General features: G+C 34.6%; 1 protein-coding gene across 7 annotated transcripts in view; it reads right to left on the bottom strand.

Annotated features, from left to right (window-relative positions):
• PCDH7 (protocadherin 7) overlaps positions 1–25,231 on the bottom strand; it is a 393,865-nt gene that overhangs the window by 165,549 nt on the left and 203,085 nt on the right. For 2 of the 7 annotated variants that reach the window (XM_057725952.1, XM_057725953.1), the window contains exon 3: positions 23,530–23,625. The exons of the other annotated variants lie outside the window; for them this stretch is intronic. In XM_057725952.1, the coding sequence (XP_057581935.1) occupies positions 23,537–23,625 (89 nt within the window). In that variant the 3' untranslated portion in view covers positions 23,530–23,536. The remainder of the gene's footprint in view (positions 1–23,529; positions 23,626–25,231) is intronic. 7 annotated transcript variants of the gene reach the window in all.

The following is a 25,231-nucleotide window of genomic DNA, read 5'->3' as shown; positions in this document are numbered from 1 at the left end:
GTCTTGGCACTCCTGGATATTTTGGTTAATTATCAGAAATTAGCTTGAGGGAAAGATTAATCTTTTTATGTAGCCAACACACAACTGGTAATTTCTAGTTAGTCAAGTCCCATGACAGCTTCCACTATTTCTTATCATTATCAAGAAAAATGGGAGGCTTACAGGATGAAAGTTCCCATTAGCCAATTTAGTTCATTATCTGACTTTTGGTTATGAAATGCATGCTTGAATTTAAAAAAAAAGAACTTTTATATTTAGTAGGAAATTATTAAGTCTTTGTGAAGAATTTCTGTTTTGTGTTCTTCCCCAGGTCACCCAAAGCATTATATCAAAGAGATAAACTCACATTTAGAAAAGAAAGAAAAAGATGGAAGGAAGGAAGGAAGGAAGGAAGGAAGGAAGGAAGGAAGGAAGAAAAATCTGCAATGATCAGATTTCATCTACTGACACATGAATTTAGGACCTGTCTAGAGAAATAGGAAAACATCTAGTAGTATTTTTCTTTAGTGCAATTCTAGAGGAGATTTGGGCTTAGTGCAGGGGTATCTGCCCCAAGTCTACACTTCCCACCTCTGCAAACACTCCTTCTTGCCTATGCTGCTTTGCTAGCAATTGAACAAGACTTGCTTTTTCTAAGTGATAGAAAATAAATCTACATGAATTCAGCAAGCAACATTTTTCCAGGCAATTTCAGGTTTTTTGTTTGTTTGTTTAGAAATAAAGTAACTCAATCCATTTGGGTAATTTTTTTCAAGGCAAATTGGAAAGCTATTACAATAGAAAGTAATACAATTTTCACCCTTAAAAACAAATTTATACAATGAAATCTGAACTACACTAAAAAAACTTGAGGATTTTGACCTGTAGTCCATGAGAGTCCTGGCATATCTTATCCAGTGCAGTTTTACCCCATATTCACCTCATTTCACCCACTATTCTACTGCCATTACCACCAATATTTAATGCATTTGACAACAGAAATGCTTGACTTTATTTTCTTCCTCAGGAAGGTCTCATTTATTACTTTTTTTGTTTTGGAATATTACTAGGCCAATCTGCCCCAAACTCCAGTAATATAGTTTTCTATTCAAGAACTACAGGAAATCTCTTATCACATTCAAAGTTAAACCACTTGATCTGGCAATCAAGGGGTCCACGATTTAATTCTATCTCATGTGTCCAAACTCATCTTCCCAAATAATACCCTCTCCACTCTCCCTTCTTGTCCTCGAACATGGTACAGCACTTTCCAATCCCTGCTCATGCTGCATCCTCACTCTTTTTCTGAGTACCTTTACCTGATAGCAAATGTATTATGAGTTCAATCTGTGCCCAACATCATACTCCCATATATTTTAGGGAATTTGTTTCTAGATGCCTTATTTTCTCAATCATGTCATCTTTTCAGAGGTCAGCAAAGTAATCTATCATTTCCTCACATTTTCTAATAATAGTATTTATTTCTCATCCAGCAAGTGTTCCAGAAATATCTGTAAGAAAGAAACTGTCTATACTAGAAGAAAATAAACATAATGACAAACCAGGTGGTGAGGGATATTTTTTAGAATTTGTTCATTTGAGGATGAGTGTGAGTTTATGCTGTCAAGTGAGTCCATCTCTATGGGTGGTGTGGGGTGGGGTGGGCCACAGTTGAGATAGACCAGGCCTGATTGTGCATAAGTAATTATGTGTCATTTTAGGCGGTATGAAGCTTGGAGTGTGGGATGATGTGGGAGAGGCCAGTGATTTTACGAGCAAAATAAGATCTGTGAAGTGTAGCTAGTTTTAGAGATAATTGGTTTGCACTGTAGAGGACAATTACATCAAAAATAGCTTGGGCGTTATAATGGCCTTGATTACCTACTTTTTGTAAGAGTGGTGTGCTCCCTGGAAGCCCTCCTGAGTGTACCTACTACCTACATCAGAAAATGACTGAATTTTTGAGTTGGAAGGGACTTTGATGGGTCATGTTACTAAGCTTCTTTATTTCCTAGATGACAGTGGCCTCCCCCTATTAACCTCTAATAATCTCCATCTTACTGTGTGGCAGACTTGGAATTGAAATCGCCTCTGAAAAAAAATTAACCTACATGCAAAAAATAACAAAAAAATTAAAAATAAATGTAACAAGTCAGCTGACTCATTGCAAAAGAGTCATTGTGTTAAAATACCATAATAGCCCACAGATTTTAGCAACTGCAAATGAAATATTGGTGTTCAGACTAAGAAACACTGGAACACTTTTCATCTCCATACTAATAATTCTGACAAATAGATAATTATTTTAGTTATAAAAAGATTTTTCTTTTCCTCTTAAAAAAGTGATATGACTAACATCCATTATCACAAAGACTGGGACTTCTTTGATTTTCCATAAATGTTAAGCAAATTATAAATAAAGTCATCTCAATATTTTTCTTTTGTTTGAATGGTCTTTGTAGTTTTTTGTTTTCATGTTATATGATCTTTTATAGTTAGTGTGGCTACTACAAGCCCATTGTTAAAATGAGACATTGACCTAAAATACATCACTATCATGCACTTTGGTCAACAGTGTTTGAAAACCACTGACAAAGAAGCTTGTTTAAAAAGAGAGACAGACAGACAGCTATACAGACAGAGAGACTGATCTGATTCAAAATTTTGGAAGGTCCAGGGATCTGCAGTTTCAATAGGGCAATTCTAATGCAGATAGTCTGAAGACCATATTTTAAGAAATGCTGATCAAATTTACATTAGTTACCAATAAAGCCAGAATTATTGAGCCACAATTACCTGGGACATTTTAGAGAAATAATCCTGCCTAAATTTGATTTACATAAACACACAGCAGGTGTTTGGGTTTGTTTTCTTATTGCTTTGCTGCCAGAATTCACAGAGTAATTGGAGCCCTGGTTTCAGTCTACTTAGAGATGTTTTGTTTTGTTCTGTTTTTCCCTGAGATTAAGAAACATAAGCTCTGTTAGTCCTTTCCTAAGGTTTCCCTTACTATATACGCATTTGGCTTATACAAGCAAGTTAAGAAACTCGGGGTCAGAAACAAACTCTCTTTAAGAACTAATGTACTTTACCTTTCAACTCAACACAGCTTGTATCCTCTAAATCACCTCTGGCAGGGAATTCTTTAGCATTTTTCTAACAATATGATTACTTTAAAAGGTAGATGATTCTATCTTTGGGTAACCCGAATTATCCTACTGAAGTGCATGTAATATTCCTTCCTAGAACTTTACCTACAAAATTACAGGATCATTGACCTTAGAGCTAGAAGTGTCACTTGTATTGTGTGTGTGTGTGTTAGAATGCCTCTGTGTGTGTGTGTGTGTGTGTGTGTATAAAATCCCATGCATTTTTTTAAATTGGAATATAGTTGCTGTACAATATTCTGTTAGTTTATACTGTACACCAAAGTGAATCAGCTATACATACACATATATCCCCTCTTTTTTTGGATTTCCTCTCATTTAGGTCACCACAGAGCATTGAGTAGAGTTCCCTGTGCTATAGAGTAGGTTCTCATTAGTTATCTATTTTATACATAGTATCAATAGTGTATATATGTCATTTGTATTTGAACTTAAACTACACTTTACATATGAGAAGCCTGAAGCTTAGGCAGATGAAGAGACTCACCACTTCACAGAACAGATTCTGAAAACCTGGGCTCTTGAACACTTTATACTACAGTAACACCATTTTATAGATTGCTCTGTAGTTGTAGAAAATATACAAAATCCCTCTTCCATCTGACAAATCTAGTTAATAGTCAGCAATATGTTCTGTAAACCAGTATTGACTGCCTGGGTTGCGCAGAAATAGTAAAGAAAACAATGTTTTCCTTTTTGTCTTCCAAAAAAAAAAGGAATAGGAGAAAAAAGAAGTCTGATATTTCAAAGGTATCATTCAACTCATATGAAATATTATTTGTGCCAGGAAGAAAGCAACTACCAATTTGTCATACTTCTATGCTGTGTAATTTACAATAAAATGCTGGGAGCATAATAGGTCTATTTCAAAACTGTTATTAATAAAACACTATTTAGGCACGGCACGCAGGAAGCAGGCGGGACGCGGCAGTATCCCCAGGACATGGGGTTCAGGCGCTGTGGTCTGACCACTGGGGTGAAAATATCTGATGGGTGAATGAGGCAAAGTGAGTAACTCCAAGCCTCAGTTTCCTCATGTGTCAAATGAGGACAACAGGATTGTTGTGAAAATTCAGTTAATTAACACAACTCAGAGAGCAAAGTCTAGCACGCAGGATGTGATTGATAATCAATGGTTATCTCTTTAACTCTCTTTAACTCATACAAAAATGATCTGTGGAAGGAGACGCTCAGTAAGGTCATTAAAGTGTCTGCAACACTCAGCTTCTAAGTACAGATGAGATTTGCACATGAGTCGGTTTGACACTGATGTTCATAATTGTAACTACTATTGTTATTGAAAACCAGAGAATAAAAATTTCAAGTTTTGTTCCACACACCTTTGATGAGAGATAAGATACCTTAAAATCATGTATTTCAACCTGAACTTTCAGCTTCAGGCATTCTCTTTATTTCTCCTCCTCTCTTACTCTAACTTCCTTTCTTCTCCTTTCTTCCTTCCCAAGCAGTCTCAGATCTACGACTCGAAAGCTAAGAAACAGCTTGCAAATTTGGACAACCTCCTCCATCATTCTTTTTTTCCCTTTGTCAGTCTTGTAGGCATAGGAACCAAATTCTCTGCTTCATTTGGGTTTATCAGCATATTTCCTAAATTGCTTTTCCAATGTTGTCCTTCAGTGCCTGAAGGATTCATAGGACAGGAACTAACACTCCTCTGGGGAACCTCTGAGAGAAAAGTGAAACAAAACCAAACTTCTTTCTGTGGAGAAATTTGCCACACAAGTGCAGTAGCAGAGCTTCACGGGAAAAAAACACACCAAAAAAACCCACGAATGGCACACCTAAAACACCCAGGAATTCTTTGTATGTTGGATAGGGGCAACATTCAAAATATTTAACCACTGGTAAAGCAAGGCCGTGAGGCTTTCAGAATGGACACTGGCCGTAAATAACCAGTAAGTCTATGCTCTGCATTCTGGCCTAAAACAGCTCTGTCTGTAGAGCTGAAATGACTCTTTGTTCCTGGCACAGTGCTTTAAACAAAACAGGCTCTCAGTAAATATTCTCTGACCGAGATACATACCAAATGCTCTAAAGGGAAGGAGAGATTATCGTTTCTTGCAGGATCCTGAAGCTGTTACATAAATTCGCGGAAAGAGGTAATATGTGTGGACATTAATGCATGAATAGGCGTTGTCCAAAAAGAATAGAGAGAAAAACTGTAAGAGGGCAAAGATACATAGAGTATAGGCGCTTGACTGCTTGAGAAACTTGGAGTTGCCTTGTGTCACTATAAACTGTTATAAGCCATTTCCAGTTTTACAACATTAAATAAGAATTATTTTAATGTCCAGGTGACGTTCTTGTTCACATAGAGACATACAAACTAATCATTGTTAGGCAGTTCTTTATTAAAGCTGGATTCAAAATAACGGGCACGTGAACTTGACTATCTTTTCAAAACCCCTGATTTAAATTTTTTTTTCTTTGTGAAAAAAACTCATGCATAATTATGTCAGCAAAAGGCTAAGTGTGAGAAGCATGGGTCTATGAGTTATTTTAGGAGATTAAAGTAGAAAAGAAGCAAAAAAATTCTGCTCATGTGTTTCCCCCATCAAAAAGTCTCTGACCCTGACCTAAGGCTGGGATGCCCTCTCTTTTTTTTTCTTTTACTCTGCCTTAATTCTTTCTATACATTTATGATCACAGTTTTTCTATTAGCAATGTTTATGTTCTTCCCACTGATTCCTAAATTTGTACAGAGCAAGGACTCCGTGTCGTTAATCTTCTTCCTTCCTGAGAGTGAAATGGCACTTGGAACACAGTGTCCACTCAACAAATATTTGCAAAATAAATAAAGTCAAAGAGGAAAACAATGGAGACTTAGAGAGAATAGGGTTCTTGTGTCTGATATTTGGATTTAAGGGCGTATTTTTAATAAAATCAAGGAACTACCTCTATCCCACGAATGTATATTGGACTTCCTAAATATGAGACACTAAGTTGTGAGTGAAGCAGGCATGGTAGCCATCCTATCCTCCCAGGGTTCTAGTCTAGTGCAAGAGTCGAACGCCCAGCCTCAGGCTCCTCTGAACTGTGTGTGATATGGGCTCTGCCAGGAGTTGTGTATAAAATGCAGCTGTGCCAGTTCACTTTACTGGATTCCAGAACAATAGCCTCAACAGTGGGTTTTCACTGGGGAAAGTTCTATAGATTGGAAACTAAAGTTTTGGACTCACAGTGCATGGATGCCTCATTTATTGAATTCTTTGATACCTGTGTTTTGGGAAATACTACTCAAAGCATTTGGTTCTGAAGACTAATATTTATTAATATTTTTTTTTGTTCGTCATTGTAAAAAGGCTCACTCTTACTGAGTGTAATCAATCAGTGCTTATATATTATATAAATATATACTTATACATATTATATTTCTTCTCTCTCTCTATGTGTATCTATGTGTGTGTGTGTGTGTATAAATATATATAGGAGAGAAAAAATATATAAGAATACCTCTAGGATCTTAAGAGCTTCTACAGGACTCAGTGCTTTCTATTGTTTAAAGTGTGCTTTGGTTTATACAATTGTCTATATTTTCTGCCAATCACAGCCTGTGCAGTTTTCTTGAAAAATCAAAAACCATAATTCTTAACCTAGAAAAGTCATAAAGACGTCATATGCTGACTGTCCACTGAAGAGTATAATAGAACTATAAGAATTGCTTGATCATAAATGTTCAGGAGATGATATTTAGCCCAATTTTAGATAATATCTATTGCTAGCTATTAGGCTCTTTTATGATTAGTTTTAAAAGTACAATCTGAAATTGCAATTCAAACAAAACCAAAAAAGCGGGAGGATAAAAATCAGTAGTGTTTATGACTTAGAATTTTTTTTTCTTTTTGTAATGGCAGTCACTGCTTTTCCGTCTTACAATTCAACATTCTTCTTTAGCCACAATCTTTATATGAATTTAAAATTATTACGATTTTTATAATAAATTTTTACTTGAAATATCCACATTTTATTTATATTGGCTAATTTTAAAACATCCAGCACATAGAAAAAAATCAGATTTAAAACCAGATGGAATTTTAACAATCTTTAGTCCAGTTCCATAATTTCACAATATGGAAACTGAGGGACAGAGAGGCTGATATATTGCCAGGTTTATGTCTTAAGAAGGGTTAAAATGAAGGTTAGATGTTCTTCTTATTAAAATATGTTCTCTCTCAAGAGTAACGGAATTTTGTCCCTGAAAGCAGTTTTGATAACCTCGACTTTTATTTCAGCTCTAAGAGTAATTTGATGCGTAGTCTCAGAGGACCTTTTGCTCCCTACTTGTAACATGGCCAAATCTCAACATAGGGTTTTTTCAGCTACTAATGATATAAAAACTTTGTATGAAAGTTGATAATGATTCCATAAGTGATTTCCTACTTCTACTGTTAAAAGTTGGATACAAAATATATTATATACTGTATATAAATAAATATACATAAATATATACATATACCTATCTATAGCTATATCTATATCTCTATCTACATCCACATCTATATTTCCCTTCTTAGCAAATTCATCTCCCACTCCACTAAAAAAAACAAAAATAAACAAAAGACTAAATCAAACCAAAATACTAAATGTATTTCTCTTCCTTTAGTCTCATATTCAAAGGCCCCCAATTTCCTCTGTCCTTTAAGAGTTATATACTCTGCCTATGAAGGCTAATATGAAACACTTTATGGATATTAAATCCTGTCACCAAACAATGACAGTTATCCTCAGTGTGTAATTGGAGAACTCAAGAGTATATTTTTGTCCCGAACATCATTATGTAAAGGGAATAAGGTAACATGCCTTTAATCCAGTAGAGACATTTAAGTATGTATGACTCAAAGTTCAAATGACTGAGTTAAAACTTCAATAGAAATTCTGACAGTGTAATTCTTGCTCTGCAATCATGTATGCTGATTGGAGAACAGTGCTTTACAATTACTTAGAGAGTATTTTCCAAGCTTTGACATCTAGCCAGCAGCAGTCAGGGATCTGCAATGAAAATCCTTTGATTTAAACAGCTCTTGCTTTGGAAAGTCTGATGAGTTATAATGTTGATGGTCAGAAACAGCATACATGTTTAACAAGGCCAGGTTATCCACCTATCATCTGTGTGCACTGAAAAGTAATTATCTTGAAGGGTTCCAAGAGAAAAATGTACCTTTACTCCACAGAAATACTTCTGGATGAAAATGGCCATCCTGTCTGGATACTGCATGAAAATTATCCATAATAATCTGGCTGTAGCTGCTTCTAAATTTAGGGAAACATTACTTTTTTTCCTCCTTTAAAAAATTTTCTTCTTGTAGTTCCACAAAACTTCAAAGATTATTTTGTTTTTGATGGAACTATACAGATGCAAGAATACAAAAGGGCAAAATATTTAACACGGCTATCTCCAGCTGGCAAGTTTTGTACTTTCTTTTCTTTAATTTCTTTCAGTGCTGATGTAGAACTAGGAATAAACCTAATTTGCATGGAAGGATTCAACAGCATGAGGTAACATCTCTCATGAGGGATAAATGCTTAGAATTTTGAAGATCTTCTGCTTTGCATGACTGATGAAAGGTGATGTGATATCTTATCATGTGATCTGTAGAGGGAATAGCTTCAGGAAAAAGCAGAAGCTTGATAAAATATTCTAGTCAAACATATTTAAAATAAAATTATTTTGATAGCAGTGATTCAATGCACTTTGAAGAGGCTGAAAAAATTAAATTTCATGTTTTCCCAAAAATTAGCCACTAATTTTAAAGATGTCATCCTATATAATTAGAATTATGGAAAAACAGATTATTCAATTAATTCATATATCTGCATGCTTTGGCTGATCCAAATTACTTCATTTCCCAGCTGTAAGTCAGGATCATCAAACATAAATTTACACTGCAGAAAATACCTATCATATTTTATTATTCTACATAAACTCATATATAATTAAAATACAAATGACTGTAGATTAAAGACCACCTACCAAATGTACCACACAAGTACTGCAAATCATTAAAATACAAACCAACAGAAACGAAGAATTGTTGAATTTAAAACAACTGGATGTAAGCTAATGAACATATATTCATTTCTTATGGATTCCAGCGAATGCCTTGAGTTCTTTGTGTGAAAAAGCATGGCATCATTATGAATTAAAAATAAGCACTCAAGCAAAACTTATAGCAATAACTCGAAATATCGCTCACATTCCCTGAAAGGGAATTTTAGGCAAAGGAATGACAAGTTCCTCTTTACTCTCCACAATTGGCATTAGCATTAAGAAACAAACAAACAAACAAACAAACAAACAAAAACCAAAACTAAGCAGTTCATCCAAAAACGTAGGAAAGAGAGAGGACTTCTAGTTTGTGCGTGAACTGCCTGAATGAGGGAAAATGCATGTAGAACAATTTCACTTTAGTCTATTATATGCTGATCCTTCCTTACTGCCCTTTTTGTTGTCCAAAGCTCTGAAACTCCACATCTTCTGCTGTTATTTCTGCCTCCCCCAGGGAGGGAAGGAAAGAAGTACATTTGAGGTTCTCATATGCAAAGATATAAAAAGTAAAATGCAATAAGTCCCCAAAGAAATATGACTATTGCCACCAAAGGAGCTTAATACACCCTGTCATTTCTCCTACGGCAAATTAAAGCCGTGAATGAGATGCTCCCCAAAGAAAATGAACTCCAAAGCACAGGGTAGATTCTGCTTTACAATATTATTGGGATAAGATAATGTGTAGATGATTTAATGTTAATTGAAGATAAGAGAATTTCTTATAAAGCCAAAACACATGCATTTACTGAAGATACATCAAGAGAGCAAGATAAGACATGAGTGTTTGAAATTGAAAGATAATAGGTCTGTGTCTAATATATTGCAGAATTTGTCCTGGAATGGTTTCTCCATATAAAAATATGGCCCCTCTGATACTGTCATGACCCGTAAGACTCAGGGCGATCTTCTGAATTAAGCCTGGTTCACAAAGTTGAGAAAGGTGTTAACTCATGTCAAAATCTCCCTAGACCTGAAAAATTATTTTGGAAATGAGAAAAAAGGGGTAGCTTGCTTGGTAGTGATGTTTTTTTCTTTTTCTCCTTTCTGACATTCTATTCAGATTTGCCAGGTATCATAAATTCTAAAAGGCACTGCATACTGATACACCACTTTACTATCTATAAAGTGTGAAAAAGGCAGGAATATCCAGCCACCCCAATTGTAATGAAATAGAAAAAAAAAAGAGAGAGAGGGAAACAATATAAGCAAAAGATTAAATTCTATAAACTCAGTCTAGCACCTAGCACAGAATTGGGCATAAAGAACTATTCTATACTATCATTAATCATTAGATGAAATTAATTACCACTATTTTTGTAAAGACATATTATATTACAGCAATGCAAATGTATTATTTGGCCATAAACAATCCCCCAAAATTGGGAAAATTTCATTATTTAGACATCCCCAATATCGAGGAAGCACATATACAAAAACTGAGAAAACAGTATCATCCAGGAAAGCAACTTACAAAAGTTAGAAAGGAATATGAAATCTCCAAGGACTTTTAAGCCTCAAAACATATGCTTAGTCAACATATGGCATGCTATTTTATACTTGGAAACCTTATTTTTGATTGACTAGATTTAAACCAAAAGCCAGAGGAATCAGTGAGTCAGCTGTTATCAGATCTTCCTGATTATAGCTACCATTAGCCAAGGTTTGCTTTTCATATGATGGTTTCCGCAGTGGACCAAGGCATGTCTCTTCCGAGTGTCTCACCCTGACCACAGCTGTAATACTTCTTGTAATTGGGAAATACCCGATATGTAAGCGGTAAGAGTACGTTAGAACACTGATGATAATACAACTTTGTCTGCAGGCTTATTACGTTCATGGTGGGAGCCCAGCTGAGCTGCTATCACTTCAGCAGAAATAATGAACAAATCAAACAGCTATGGGGATAGATACTGATATTAAGCTAAGACTCTTATCTCACAGCTCTTGAATGAATGACTTATATAGAATGACTACACTTAACTGACCACCTTTTTACCTCCACTGGAAACACACACATGTGTGAGTACACAAACACATACACACACACACACATACACACGTCTTACAGCTTTTTAATATCTGGAGGGCTAATAGTTTAAGAAAAGATGACTTAGGCTGTCCAATGTGAGCAAGAGTAGCTGATATCCCTTGGCACAGATCTTTGGTGCTGTATAACTTCCTTATTACAATGCTAGAAAATTTCTCCATTATTTTTTTTTATAAATTTATTTATTTATTTGCTGTGTTGGGTCTTCATTGCTGCGTACGGGGCTTTCTCTAGTTGCAGTGGGCAGGGGCTACTCTCTGATGTGGTGTGCAGGCTTCTTATTGTGGCGGCTTCTCTTTTTGTGGAGCACAGGCTCTAGGCTCACAGGCTTCAGTAGTTGTGGCACATGGGCTCTATAGTTGTGGCTTGCGGGCTCTAGAGCGCAGGCTCAGTAGCTGTGGCACACGGGCTTAGTTGCTCCAGCATGTGGGATCTTCCCAGACCAGGGCTCGAACCTGTGTCCCCTGCACTGGCAGGTGGATTCTCAACCACTGCGCTATCAGGGAAGCCCCTCCCTATCACTTTTCATACTTCCTGAATCTCAATCAATTACAGAAACATCTTTTTATTAAATATTTTTAAAAATGTAGATATCCCTATTTTAGGACCTTAATAGTCTTTCATACACAAGAAGGAATTCAACTCAAACAGTTTCTTCCGAGACCAACTCAATTCGTTCATAAACTAATGTGCATTTATTCGACTGAATTCTGTTATTCCTAATATCAAGCTCAGAAGAGGTGCACTGAATAAATATGTGTTGATTAAGGAAAGGGAAAGGTAGATTACCAACATTACTCTCTGGGTAGAGAGGTGAGTGAGGAAGACTAGTTAGGTCAGAGGAAATGCTTTAAAGTTACTAAAACAAAATTTGAAATAACACTCTATGGGCATGTTCTGTTTGAACAGAGCAGCAGTAGACAGCTTATTCATATCTACCAGACAGGTGAGTTGATTTGGTTCCATTTGTGGCAGAAAGATGGCAATAAAAACAATGAGATGGTAACAGGTCAAGAGACCAATAAATAAGTTTTATGCAAGTGCAGTCCGCATCAACTGACAACACTCATGTGTGATGAGCAATCACCAAGATGACATTTTCAAATAACAAGAACAAGATGTGGAGGAGGTGGAGGGAAGAGGTGGGGGGAGCTGTGGGTTTGGTAGACTTAGATATGTTTTGATCATAATAAAACTATGACAAGTGTCAAAGTTTTATAATTTTTATAAGCCACTTTAAATCATTTTTGCATAAGAAAAAATATGAATGAAAATACAGAAATTTAAGTGTTATTAAGAATATAGCGAATATTTTATAAATGTTCCCAAGAAATAATAAATGACTGTATTCATACGGCAAGAAAAGATCTGTTGAAAGAAAAGAGTCTACCTAGAACATCTATAAACCTGGATATTTTCATTTCAATGTAAAATAATAACTATGCCTTCTTTTTTCTAATGCATGTATTTTAGTCGCCTAGACTCTTTAATGGAATCAACTCTAATTAAAAATTTCTGTATTCAAAATGAGATCCAACTCAGTTTACTCAGATCGAAATATTTTAAAAATAAATTTTATTTCCCTTTGCCTCAGCTGGGTAGAGATATTTCTGGTCTTGTGTATGGTCTTACTATTATTTTCCCGTTTTATATTATGTAAAAATCATGTAACTATAACTGAAGTTCACATGAAAAATGAAGGAGGCCCCCTTAGCAGCCAAAGTTGATTTTCTGGGACAGAAAATAAGATGCACAGAAAGGTAAATGATATTTTAATTAACTCTTATTTGACAATAAACAGTCCTCACATAATTTTCAGTCTTGTGTTTACATTTTTTTCTGTTTATTTCTATTTACAAATTATTTGTAGCTCAACAATCTCTACACTTGATTCATCTTCTTTTATCCTGGAATAAGCAATCACATGTGTAAGGATTGTTCCTCTACTATTCAGCATGAAACTTATCCTGTGATTTCTTCACGACATCTTTACTGACCATTGTGTAAGAGTTCTCTAGAAGATTATCCCCCAAAGGTGGCTATGCCCAAGGCGTTCTGCCTACAGTTAGCAGTAGGAAGCAGTGCTGCAGGGCAGAATTCTGTTCATTAATAAACCAACTGGCTTCCTAGGGTCTGCATGGTGCCCTGTTACATGACCTAGCTGCAGCCAATTCTCATTTTCCCATTCATTCCTAAGAGCATTTCTCTAAGCCCACCTACATAGAAGCTCATTTTTTAACTCTGAAGTACTCTATGGTACCCATGACCATATGCACTTGCTACTCGGATGCAGCATCTCCAGTGCTCTGGGGGATTGACACTTTTATTAATCAGTAGAAACTGTTTCCTTCTCTCCTTCCTTCCTTCCCCCCTCCTTTTCTATTTGAAACCATCAGTGGGGTATAATGCCTACATGAGCCATTGGGAGCTTGATATATGTTACTACGTTATTATTTTACAGGTGAGAAAATAGAACATGGAGTGTTTAGAATGTGTATCAAAATTTAATAATAATGGAAACTCTCAATTATTTAGTCAAAGTAAAAGAAAAAAATAAGTAAATACCCACTTACTTAAATACATGAAGACATACATTTGTTTGCACTGTATAAACTATTTCAGATTTTAAAAAAGGCAACTTTAATTTGCAGATAAAGTATCTAAAAGTTTCATTATCAGCAAAGTAAATCCTTATGTGCCAGGGTATTAGGCACGCAAGTAACCCACAAACAGCTGAAAATTGATTTAATGCCCTCAGACTTCTGGAAGAATAAATGATATACACATTTGACTTATAAATATAATTTTCATGCAACTATAGAAAAATGCTTTTATATAAACTATAGGCATGCCAAAGCATACTCCATAACACTCAATATAGTTTATGTTTTACTTTTATCAAAAGTGCTCAGCAATGAGAAGTTCTGATGTTTAATTCCACTTTTTTCCAAAAAATATATAACTCATCGAACAAGACAAAATAATTTATATCTTTGACATTTAGACTTTATGAGAGTCCTGAAAATAGTTCGTCATCTTAATTACTAATGGTACTTTTATGTCACAAATTTCCTTAGAGTAAACTACTCTGAGATCTCACAGTTATTTATAATAGATCCTTGCCTTAAAAAAAATCTTTATGTTGCTAAAATGCTCCTTTTAGTGCCCCTCAATTTATGAGCAAAATTCAAAAACACAGTCATTCTCATTATTGAATCTCATAAATAAACAACAAATGGGGGTAAAAGCTAACCACACGTTATAGCATCAAAGCAATGTCCAATAAAATGACATTTTTGGAAAATGTTAGTGGTACTTATACAAAGTTGTGGATGATTCACTACTTTCTTAAACTTTCTGGACCTTCTAGCTTTGCTGAACTAGTGCTTTGAGATCCACACTATGAAATAATAAGCAGGTGCCCCCTTCCCCCCCATTATAAAATGTAACAAACATTTAAATAATTGATAACTCCTTGAACTACTCATCAATTTATTTATCAGTTACATTAAAATAAATGGCTAACAAATATACTAGACTCTTTAACAGAAAAAAATATATATTATTTTGCCCAGAAAAATATTAAAAATGTAATTTTATGATTTATCTGTTCATGACACTGTTTATTTTCTTAAAAATTTATTCTTACATTGGTAATGAGATAATCAGATTTCTGTCTTTTGCCAGTCACTATTTTAACTACAGCCATGGTTTACTATTGGAAATTTTTGGTTTATTTTTTGTTGATTAAATCAGATAAATATTAAAATTCTCTCTTAAACAGAAAAAAATGCTATATCCTTTAAAAGTCCTGTGATATCCCATAATCATTTATTTCATTGGTAAACCATTTTAATTCTAGATTGAACTATCTTTAAAATACCATTAGAATTTTAGACAAAAATAACAAATGTCAGCGAGGATGTGGAGAAAAGGAACCCTCAGACACTACTGGTTGGAATGTAAATTGGTGCACCCACTGTGGAAAACAGTATGGAGGTTTCTCAAAAAAACTGAAAATAGAACTGCAATATGACCCAGCAATTCCACTGCTGGGTATATATCTGAAAAAAAACAAAACACTAATATGAAAGGATAGACGCATCCCAATGTTCGTAGCAACATTATTTATAAACGCCAAGGTATGGAAGCAACCTAAGTGTCCATCAACAGCTGAATGGATAAAGAAGATGTGGTACATATATACAATGGAATACTACTTAGCCATCAAAAAGAATGAAATTTTGCCATTTTCAGCCACACAGATAGACCTAGAGATTATCACACTAAGTGAAGTAAATCAGACAGAGAAAGACAAATATGATATGATATCACTTATATGCTGTATCTAAAAAATACAAGCTAGTAAATAAATCAAAAAAGAAGCAAACTCACAAATATAGAGAACAAACTAGTGGTTAATAGTGGGGAGAGGGGAGGGGGAGGGCAATACAGAGGTGGGGGAAAAGAAAGTTATTATGGGATTATATGAAATGATGTGTGTAGAACTTTGGAAAATTGTAAAGCACTATAGAATTCAAAGACGCATTCAAATATATAAATATAGACACAGATATAGATATAGATAAATAACATATATATATATATCATTAGTGCTTGGCCAAAAATACATGAAGATTTATTTTCTCATAACTTACATCAAACTCTTCTTTAAACTAAAAGAGACTTGTTAAAAGGAGAACCTTGTTACGTAAATATATTTCATTTTCTAAAGTTATTCTTTAAATCCAAAAGTAATAAATTATAGTTTTACACACACATGGATATATTTCTTTTGTGATATATAATAACCTGATACCACTATTAGGGCAACCTGATTGGTCATAAATAGATTCTGTAACCTTTGATATATATTTGATATGTTGCAATGTTTACTTAACACTCATATATCCCTGACATATATTCTGGAAAAGCGAAAAGAGACTATTGACCCAGTTAACCATATGAAGCATCTAAAAAGGGACTCTCTTGAGCAGGCCTGGCAGGGTACTATTAATTTCCTTCCTCCCTCACTCTTACTTCCCCGCATTCCCAGTCCACCTACTTGTCTGGTCATACAACAAACTAACTAACTAAAAGTTAAGCATGGTTAAAAAAAACAGTAACTTCCTACTTCACTTATTCTTTCCATGCACATGTACTTTGTTGTGCCTGGTTTTAATCTATCTTCCCTCTCTTTACTTTCTCATAGCACTACCCACCACTGATCACAGTTCAGACTGTATTTTCAGTCTCTGAGGCATAACCACAATTTTCTTAAGTTCAAACATTGCAAAACATCAGCAAATGATTTAATTCCTCATTTCTATTGAAGTGAAAACTATTTGGATATTTTCCCCTAACAGAATGTGATCCAGCAGAGTTTGCAGTAAAGCAAATTAATGGATTAGCTGAAAGTTACCTTTCCACTGATTTCCATGATAAAATTAGAACTTCAGTTCCCTGGAAGAAAATGTTATTATGGATATATACTAAAAGATACTTACAATGCAAAGCCTATTTAATTCACATATTTAAAGACATATAATATACAATGTCTTTTTGATGATCAGTTCAGAAATAAGAAAAAAGTCATTGATAGTATGGTACTTTATTGGAAAAAACCTTTAAAAAACCTTTAAGTGATCCAAAAACATTTGGAAAGCCATCAGCCTTCCCAACCTCATTTTTTTTTTGTTCTGAATTATCAATTCAGTTATCAGTAAACCTTTAGCATTGTGGCCAAGTCTTCCATTGTTCTCACAAAAGTGGCATAACTTCTAAATTAGATCGACATTTCTTTGTTGTTTTAAAAATATTTTCCTGCATTTTCTTCATTACTTGAATCCATTGGCTTATCACGTAACACGTAACAAAAATTACAAAGAATTAAAATCCTAACATGCACTATGGTGTCTAAGGACAGTCTGTCAATTACCTAATATCCTATTACAGGCAGCTAATGTGCCTGTGTTAACAATTCTCTTTATAATCAGATGTTCTATTTATTTAATTGATTCCTGTTGTCCTGATTAGAGTGGACAGGCAAGCTTAAATAATGATAGTTGAGTCAAGTTAATGCTTATGATTGGAATCTTTGGCAACTTGCTCTGCTTTATTTGCTGTAAACTCTGGGGGTGTTGAATCCTGTGGTGTCCCAGCCACAAGATGGTGGTGTCCAGATCATATTAGGCAACTCCTAATTTTAAGTTGGAATATATATTTGACTGGTTTCATTTCTGGCAAAAAAATGTTAGTTGATTACAAAGAATGTCTGTAATGTCAAGCTTTTCAAAAGGATGCCAACTTCCGTGCCCCTCTAGGAGCACAGCAGGCTACACTACCCACTGTTTTTCTGTTTCCTATGAATAAAATTGTTTGCTTTCCTATTTCATCCTGCTGATTCCAGATAAGCAGTGAATCCAAGGACACAAAAGAAGGTGTCAGCTCACAAGATCTGTACTTTGATGCACGCTACTGCAGTAAATTTAGTTACCCCTGGACTGTGATTCAGAAAATCTAGATCACAGCTCTCTCACTAATTTAATGACCTTGAAAAAGATTTTTCATTAACTAGATTTCACACTAACGAATTTTCAGAAAAAGACAATTTCTTCCGGATAAAATATTTTATGATTCTATGTGAATGCTTTATATTTCACACCTTCATAAGCTGAAAACAATCAATCATTAAATTACTTTTGCAAGTTGTCTTATTACAGCTTTGCTATAGTCAGTTTCATTGCAATAGAGAAATAATTTTTAAAATGAAGACAGAGTTGTGTTTCCAGATGCAAAAGAAATGATGGTTCCACAAATGAAAATTAGTGACATTGTCTTCAGAGGGATAGCTTTACTAAGATAAAAGAGCTTTATTAGAACACTGTAGCATTGGCTAAAAATCAGACGAACTTATGTTAAAACTTCTCAATCACCTATTGCAATGAAATCTTTGAGAATTATGTCACCAGATTCCAGTACAGAATTACTGCTATTATGTCTGATGATTACCATAGAATCACAGACCATTACTGTTGGAATCCATTGTGTCTAACTTGCTGCAAATGAATTCCTTTAATAATGATTTTGAGAAATTATCCTGCAACCTAAGCTTTAATATCTGCAGAGATAAAGATTTCAGAATACAGACCACTCTACGGAGCAGGTTTTGTTGAGCATTTCTTAAGATAATACATTTTATCCTTATAAGGAAGTAATTTTCTACTGTTTACACCTACAAGCATTTGCTCTGCCTTCAGGAATCACAAAGAATGAGTCAAATCCTTTGTCTCTCTTCTGCATTAAAGTGCTTCAAATACCTTTTAAATGACGTCTTCTACTCAACCTGTCCTCCTCAACACACGACACATTTTATTGGATTCACATATTTTTAAAAGCACAAGAAATATCTGTATATACATGAAAAAGGAAAAAAATAGCAGCTTAAGTGATAATAATCATTAAACTTTTTTTTTAATTAAAGCCTTCTTAGAAGTTATTTAAGAAGCCAGTTACATAAATGGTGATTGATCACATGCTCATAGCAATCCACGGCACAGAGCCAAAGGAAGTTCTCAGAGTCCTTCTCAAGAGAAAGCTCCAGAATGAAAAATAGGTCGATGCACACTATCACTAAAGATGGCATCCTTGGTCTACCTTGGTTTCCATATTTTACAGATGAGGAAACAATGCTCCAAGGAGGTTAAATATGATTTATTGGAAAACCTAGACCAAAACCCCAAGTTCTAAAATTCCTAGTCTTCCATATTCTGTAGAAAGTTGAAAGTTACTTTAAAGATCAGTTTTAGTTAAATCTCTCATTTTGGTGAAATAAGTAAGATTTTGAGAGGTTAAGTGATTAATCTGTATCTCTTGCATTTCACTCCCCTCTTTCTAAAATATTAAAAGCGATTTTAAAATGTGGAATTATACATGTGCACTTAGTATACATCTTCAATACCAGTGACAGAATAAGCACATATAGGTTTTCTGTTATTTTAAGAATATTGCCTAAGACTCATATAATACCAAATATCAAAAGGGTATTACTCTGGGAATTGAGGGAGCATACAAAGCAACATTGAGTATGATAGAGAAAGAATTCATGTAGGCACTGGGGCTTCTGCGAATATAAAGTCAAGCACTGTAATTACCATATGGGAGACGTTCATTAAGATTATATAGGTTAGAAACATATGAAGCACACTGAAAATGGAAACCTTGGGTAGGGTCAGGGAAAAGTCATGTGGCATAAAAGGTATTCTCTGCCAGCAAATTAATTAAATTTCCCAGTTCTAGAAAAGGCCATATATTCTATGTAGGCACTCACTGAAAAGCAGACGTGCAGGGCTTTTGAAAGAGTGCTGCAATCTACTCATAAATAGGACTCACCAAGGGACACTGACAGCAATTTGGCATTAAGAAAGAGCTTACATACATGAAGAATTTACTTTGAGGTAATTTACTGAGGAAAGTCCATACCTGACAAGGCATTCTTTATACATCTTTCAATTTTATTTTGCTCTATTTTGACATTCATATAACACGGTGTTATATGCGAGCATATATTTAGTCATTAAAGTCAATAATTTGCCTTGAGAAAATAGTTTTTGTTTTGTTTGTCTTTTACTTTCACTGATATTATCCATGTAAGGATATGTATTTTTTAGTACCAAATTGTTAGAATGGTAAGTGGGCATCTTAAGGAAAAACTCCTCTCAGGCACCAACTCAAACCAAAATATTTATTCAATTAAGAAATAAAAAGTTGACACAAAATTCTTTTACTTTCATCAAACACTTTTTTAATTCATTCATTTTTTTAATCTTTTTTCAGTCATTTTTATGCATACTTTATTTTATTTATCTATTATACTATATACTAACCAAGCCATACCATTATTCTGCACAAATTCAGATCAAAGCTATATGAGGGTTTAAACTGCACCTCCTTTTTTTCCCTGAAGTCATTTAAATGGATTTTCTGGGTTCTTCATACTGAACAAATATAAACATATACACCAAGGGAGCCCATCATGAATTCTTGCTCTTCTGACGAAACATTTTGCACTAAATGAGAATAACCAGAATGCTAAAAGTTTTGCAATCAAGTAACATAGAACAATTAGGAAAACTGGGACTATAAACCAGAAAAAAAAAAGAGAGATTATATAGCTAGACATTATGATAGAGTGTCTATCTGAATTTAGGTCCTGGAAATATTTTCATTTGGAGAAGGAATAGAACTTATTTTGTGTTTTCCCAAAAGGAAAATTCAGGATAAATGGATTCAAGTTATGGGAAGGCAGATTTTGGCTCAATATAAGAAAAAGCTGAAAAGTTAAAGATGTCCTCAAATAAAGTGAGCTACCTCTGGATTTTGTGTCATTGGAATCATTCAAGCAGAGATTAGTGCTTCTTATGATGGTGTTGAGGGATGCATGAAAAATCTAAGACTGGATTGGTTGACCAAAATCTCTACCAGCTCTTGAAATTCCATGACTAACTCAGCAAACATTCATTCTATGCTCCAGGCACTACGTGTAAAGAAAAATAGAAATGAAATGATCCTTATATTCACAGGGCTAATGGACTGGTTAATTCTAAGATTATCTTGGTAGAAAGTGGGGGAAGGAGGGTATTTTGACTTGTACCCTAATTTTCCATCAAGTCTGCTCAGTTGTATCCTCTAGGCACAACTTTTTTAGTTCTAAGTATATAGCTCCAAGTTAATGTTTAAGCCCGTATCTTGCTCTCAAAAGTACTGTTTCCACAGAAAAAGTCCTAGAAAAATACAGTGTACACAAAGTAACATATCTCAACTCCCCTTTCTCTTTCCAGCCATTCTACCTCAAAGGATTTTCTAAGAATAAAAGAAACACAAACTCAGAAAGAAAGTCCTTTTTCTCTACCTGCATTGATTTTTTTCCTTCCAAGTTTTCATATTCTTTTAAAGTCCTTTCAGTGTTTGTGGTTTTCAATGATATGTTTCCTTCAATTTTTTACTGCTTTTCAATTTATTCACTTTCCCCAAATCTTTTTTGTTTCTATTTTCTAAGATTTTTCTTTTCTTTTTTTGGTTTCTCCTCATTTTCTCACCTAATTTCACTTCTCCATTTCTTTCTTTTCTTGTGTGGTAAACTGTTAAGACTCTTTTCCTATATGGTGCATATTTTACCTATAATGTTAAAAAAAAAAGTGTTTCTCTGATAACCTTTCCTCAAAACTTTCGAACACTTTGGTTGAATTTTTTTCTTTCCATGTGGGATATAGTATATCTATGCTTTTTTCTTACCACTAGATTTGATAAAATTTTTAAATGACCTTTTTTCTGTGTTTTCAATTATTTTATACTTATCTGTTTTTTAACTGCAGGTCCTAAAATTAGAGGGAAATAATGACTGATTTCTTGTGACAAAATTTATTAAGTGATCTGTGAAACTAATAATAGTCAAGAACCACAAGTTAAAAGGAATAAAAACAGAGTAGAGGGAAGTGTGGATGAGGAGAAGGGTCCATATAGGGGTGAAAAAGATGACTGCTTTCTAAAATTTCATTCATTTGTTCAACATTTAGTGAGTAACAAACACCGTGGACACAGAAGAGTTCATAAAGGATAAGATGGAATCATAGAAACTCAGAGTCAAACATGAGCGAGAATCCCAGCTTTGCTTGGGAGGAATCAGGAGACACTGCATAAGGCACACGGCACTTCAGTCAGTTCTGAGTGATCTTGGCCACTGTAGGTTTCCCCAAGCCTCAGTTTTATCAATTAAATATGAATAAGTAATAATTTCTAACTCTATATTCCTTTGTATGGATGAATTTAGAAAGCGGAGATTGCTAAGCTTACTTACATTGTGCCTGACACACAGGAAACCCTCTGCACATGTATGCTGTTATTACTGTTGTTGTGAGTTTTCCAAACAGACCCGGGGAAAGGGCTCTCCAGATGGAAGGTCCCAACAATGCAAAGGTCTGTGGACAGGCAAGATTATTTATAGCCATTGAGAAAGATGGGGAGGCCAGAGTACAGTGCACATCCAGGGTAAGGGCATAAAATATAGACTAGAAATGTAGGTAGAAATGGGATCATGAAGGCCAACCAATGATATCAGAGCTTTTTGAAATAAGAGGCCATACATTCCTGAATGAAGATTAATGGTCCAGGCTTTAATGGTTAATGGTTGCATCAGTGAAAATGCCTGTAAATCAAAAGAGTTTGCTTTGTTTACGTCTACCAATGTCTTAATTTTGCTACTGTTTTAAGGAAGACCACAAATAGTGTTGCCACCACATGCACACCTATAGACACACTCACTGTTTTTGGTTTTTTTTTCTAAGACATCTGCCAATAATCTTCCTAGCCCAAAGGTAGTGTTCTAGTTACATGTCTCAAAGATATGGATAGTCACAAGCATGTGATGCAAAGCCTGACACATTCTCAAAACAAGCCCCTGCAGGAGGTAGCAGGACCAGTTTCTCTAGTGAAAAAGGAAATTAAGAAGGTGGGTGTTTCTCTGTGATGACTTAGTATTTATGTTTTATAGGTTATGACTCTGCTGGAGTTTGAGCCCTGAGGGCCTAGCTCCTTTCAAAATGTAGCAGCCTGAACGAGGTAATCTTGGGACTACTGAAAGAAATAGTGCCCCCCACCTCTCTCAAATGCCAACAGCTGAGTTGACAAAAGAAAGTTTTGAGGAAAGCAATTAGCATGCGTTCAGCTCCAACATCTGGATGACATCGATTTGTATTTAGATTTATTTGAACAGGCTCATACCTAATTTTCTATAACCAGATGAATAAGCATTACATTTAATGTACACACAGTTTTGTGTAATGCCTTTGAAAATCCAAATGCTATAATAATTGAATTTTGAGTTGAAATTCACAAAATATTTCCATTTCACGCTTTTCAAAGATACGCTATGTAAAAAGTATTTGTAGAACATTGAAAGAGGCATATATAAGCACACAAGGTCCATTTTTTTCCTGTATAGTTGAGGAAACTGTATAGCACCTTTCTTTGAAAATGATATAATTAATTCTTCTGTACTCCTTTACATTTAAAAAGTAATCTGCAAGTGTGCAGGGAATTCTGAAACACATAGCATGCTAAAATATGTAAAGATATACTCAGGTTGAGTAATTTTTCTGTATCAGTAGGCTCTGTGTAGTGGGTAAATGAGTCTTCTCAATATGAAAGAGATAGACTATTAATGGAGAATGCAGAGGAGGGACAGCTGCACTGCTTCATGAGAACCACCATACCTGTTGATTAATGGAGAGGCCTTAACAGCACTCTTCTTCCATGCGTCTTGCCATGAGGAAAGGGGAGGAAGGGAAAGGTAGTGATGGCAGCAACACCTGGGGAAGGGAGATGGGGAAATACGTAAAGGGAAAATCAGCAGCCCCTACACAATGGTGTCCATCCATAGACCTTGCTAATAAAACAATTTCCAAAATCCCTGAGCTTGTTTTCTTTCTTTTTTAAAAATCTAGATAAATTTCAAAGATAATTTCAACAAACTAGGTATTTCAAACGGTGTTAATCTGAATACTTTGCGACTACCACCTTCCAAGTCTAGGACATGGGGGCTGCTACAAGTGACAAGCTACCATCTTTTTCTCACTTTTTGACTAGAGAGAGTAGTTTAAGGCAGGACTTATTTTTTTAGGTATAGTTTTTTTTGTTTTTTAACAACAGATTTAAGGAAAAAACTATTGGACAAACAATACCAAATGTATATGTATTTTTGCCCCAACATACAGTAGGATTATTACCATTTACATGTTCTGCCTCCATCTAATTGCCATACATCTACTTGCTCACAACGCATCTTCCTATTTATGTTCTCCTAAGGGTAAATAGTTTTGATATCAAAATGACTTCAACTTGTTAATTTCACAAAAAAAGAATTAGATTTAGTAGAATTCCTATATACTGCAAGAGGTCAAGTTAATAAAAGTTGTAAAAAGTTTCATGTTTTAATTATAATTTTGTAGACAGTTTAATCTGGATTATATGTAATTTTTTAAAAAGTAAATACATAGAATTATATAGAAATAAAGTGAAAATTTTAATAAAAAGTTGATGATAATATTAACCTATTTGAATTTTAATAGTGATTAACTGCTTTAATAAATCAAAACGAGATAATATCACAATTGAAAACCAAATACTGCTACAAATTTTTCTCTATTTGTTTTTAAAGAAATCTTTAACTTGCATATTTTTAATTAAATACAGACTTTATATAAAAAATGATTTTTTAAACTACTTAGAGCAGCTTTTACACACACTGGAGATAAACTTATTAAAATATGCAGATTTGATGAAGAAAAGAAGAGGTATCCACTGTGGTTGGGATATTAATAGTGGAGAACAGTATGCATGTGTGGAGGTAGGGGGTACATGGAAATGTCTGTGCCCTCCTCTCAATTTTTTTGTGAACCAAAACAGTTCTAAAAAAATGAAGTCAATTTTCTTAAAAGAAGTATTGTAAAGTTAAAAGCTAGGAGAGAATTAACTTTTTGTGTGAAAAAAATGTTTTGACCCCTCACACCAACACATCTCTTAGTGTAATATTTACAGAAGAGCTAGGACATTCTTGAGTTTTTCTCTAAAGACAGGGATTTTTGTGAATGCATGTTTGCATTCTTGTTTCTGAATGTGATTCTAACCTTTAATCCTGATGTTTAGGAAAGCAGCTATCACAAAGATCTTTGGGGTTTGAAGCATGATAATCCTTTTGGTCTTGCCTTAATCCTATTTAGACAGGATGTCTCAAAACTTTCCAGTTTCTCAACTCCTCTGGTCTTTGACATACTACTTACTATTAGCCATCATCTCTGTTTAAAATAATATACCCACCTAATGCTTAGGTAAAAGTATTAGTCAGCTCTTGAATTGAGAAATTTGGAAACTAATTGGTTATCATAAGAGATTAGCATCAAAGAATTCTGAAGGCAC

Source organism: Hippopotamus amphibius, chromosome 3 (assembly GCF_030028045.1).
Source record: "Hippopotamus amphibius kiboko isolate mHipAmp2 chromosome 3, mHipAmp2.hap2, whole genome shotgun sequence".
NCBI lineage: Eukaryota > Metazoa > Chordata > Mammalia > Artiodactyla > Hippopotamidae > Hippopotamus > Hippopotamus amphibius.
Note: the sequence above shows the minus strand (reverse complement) of the source record. Positions and strands in the feature narration are given on the sequence as shown.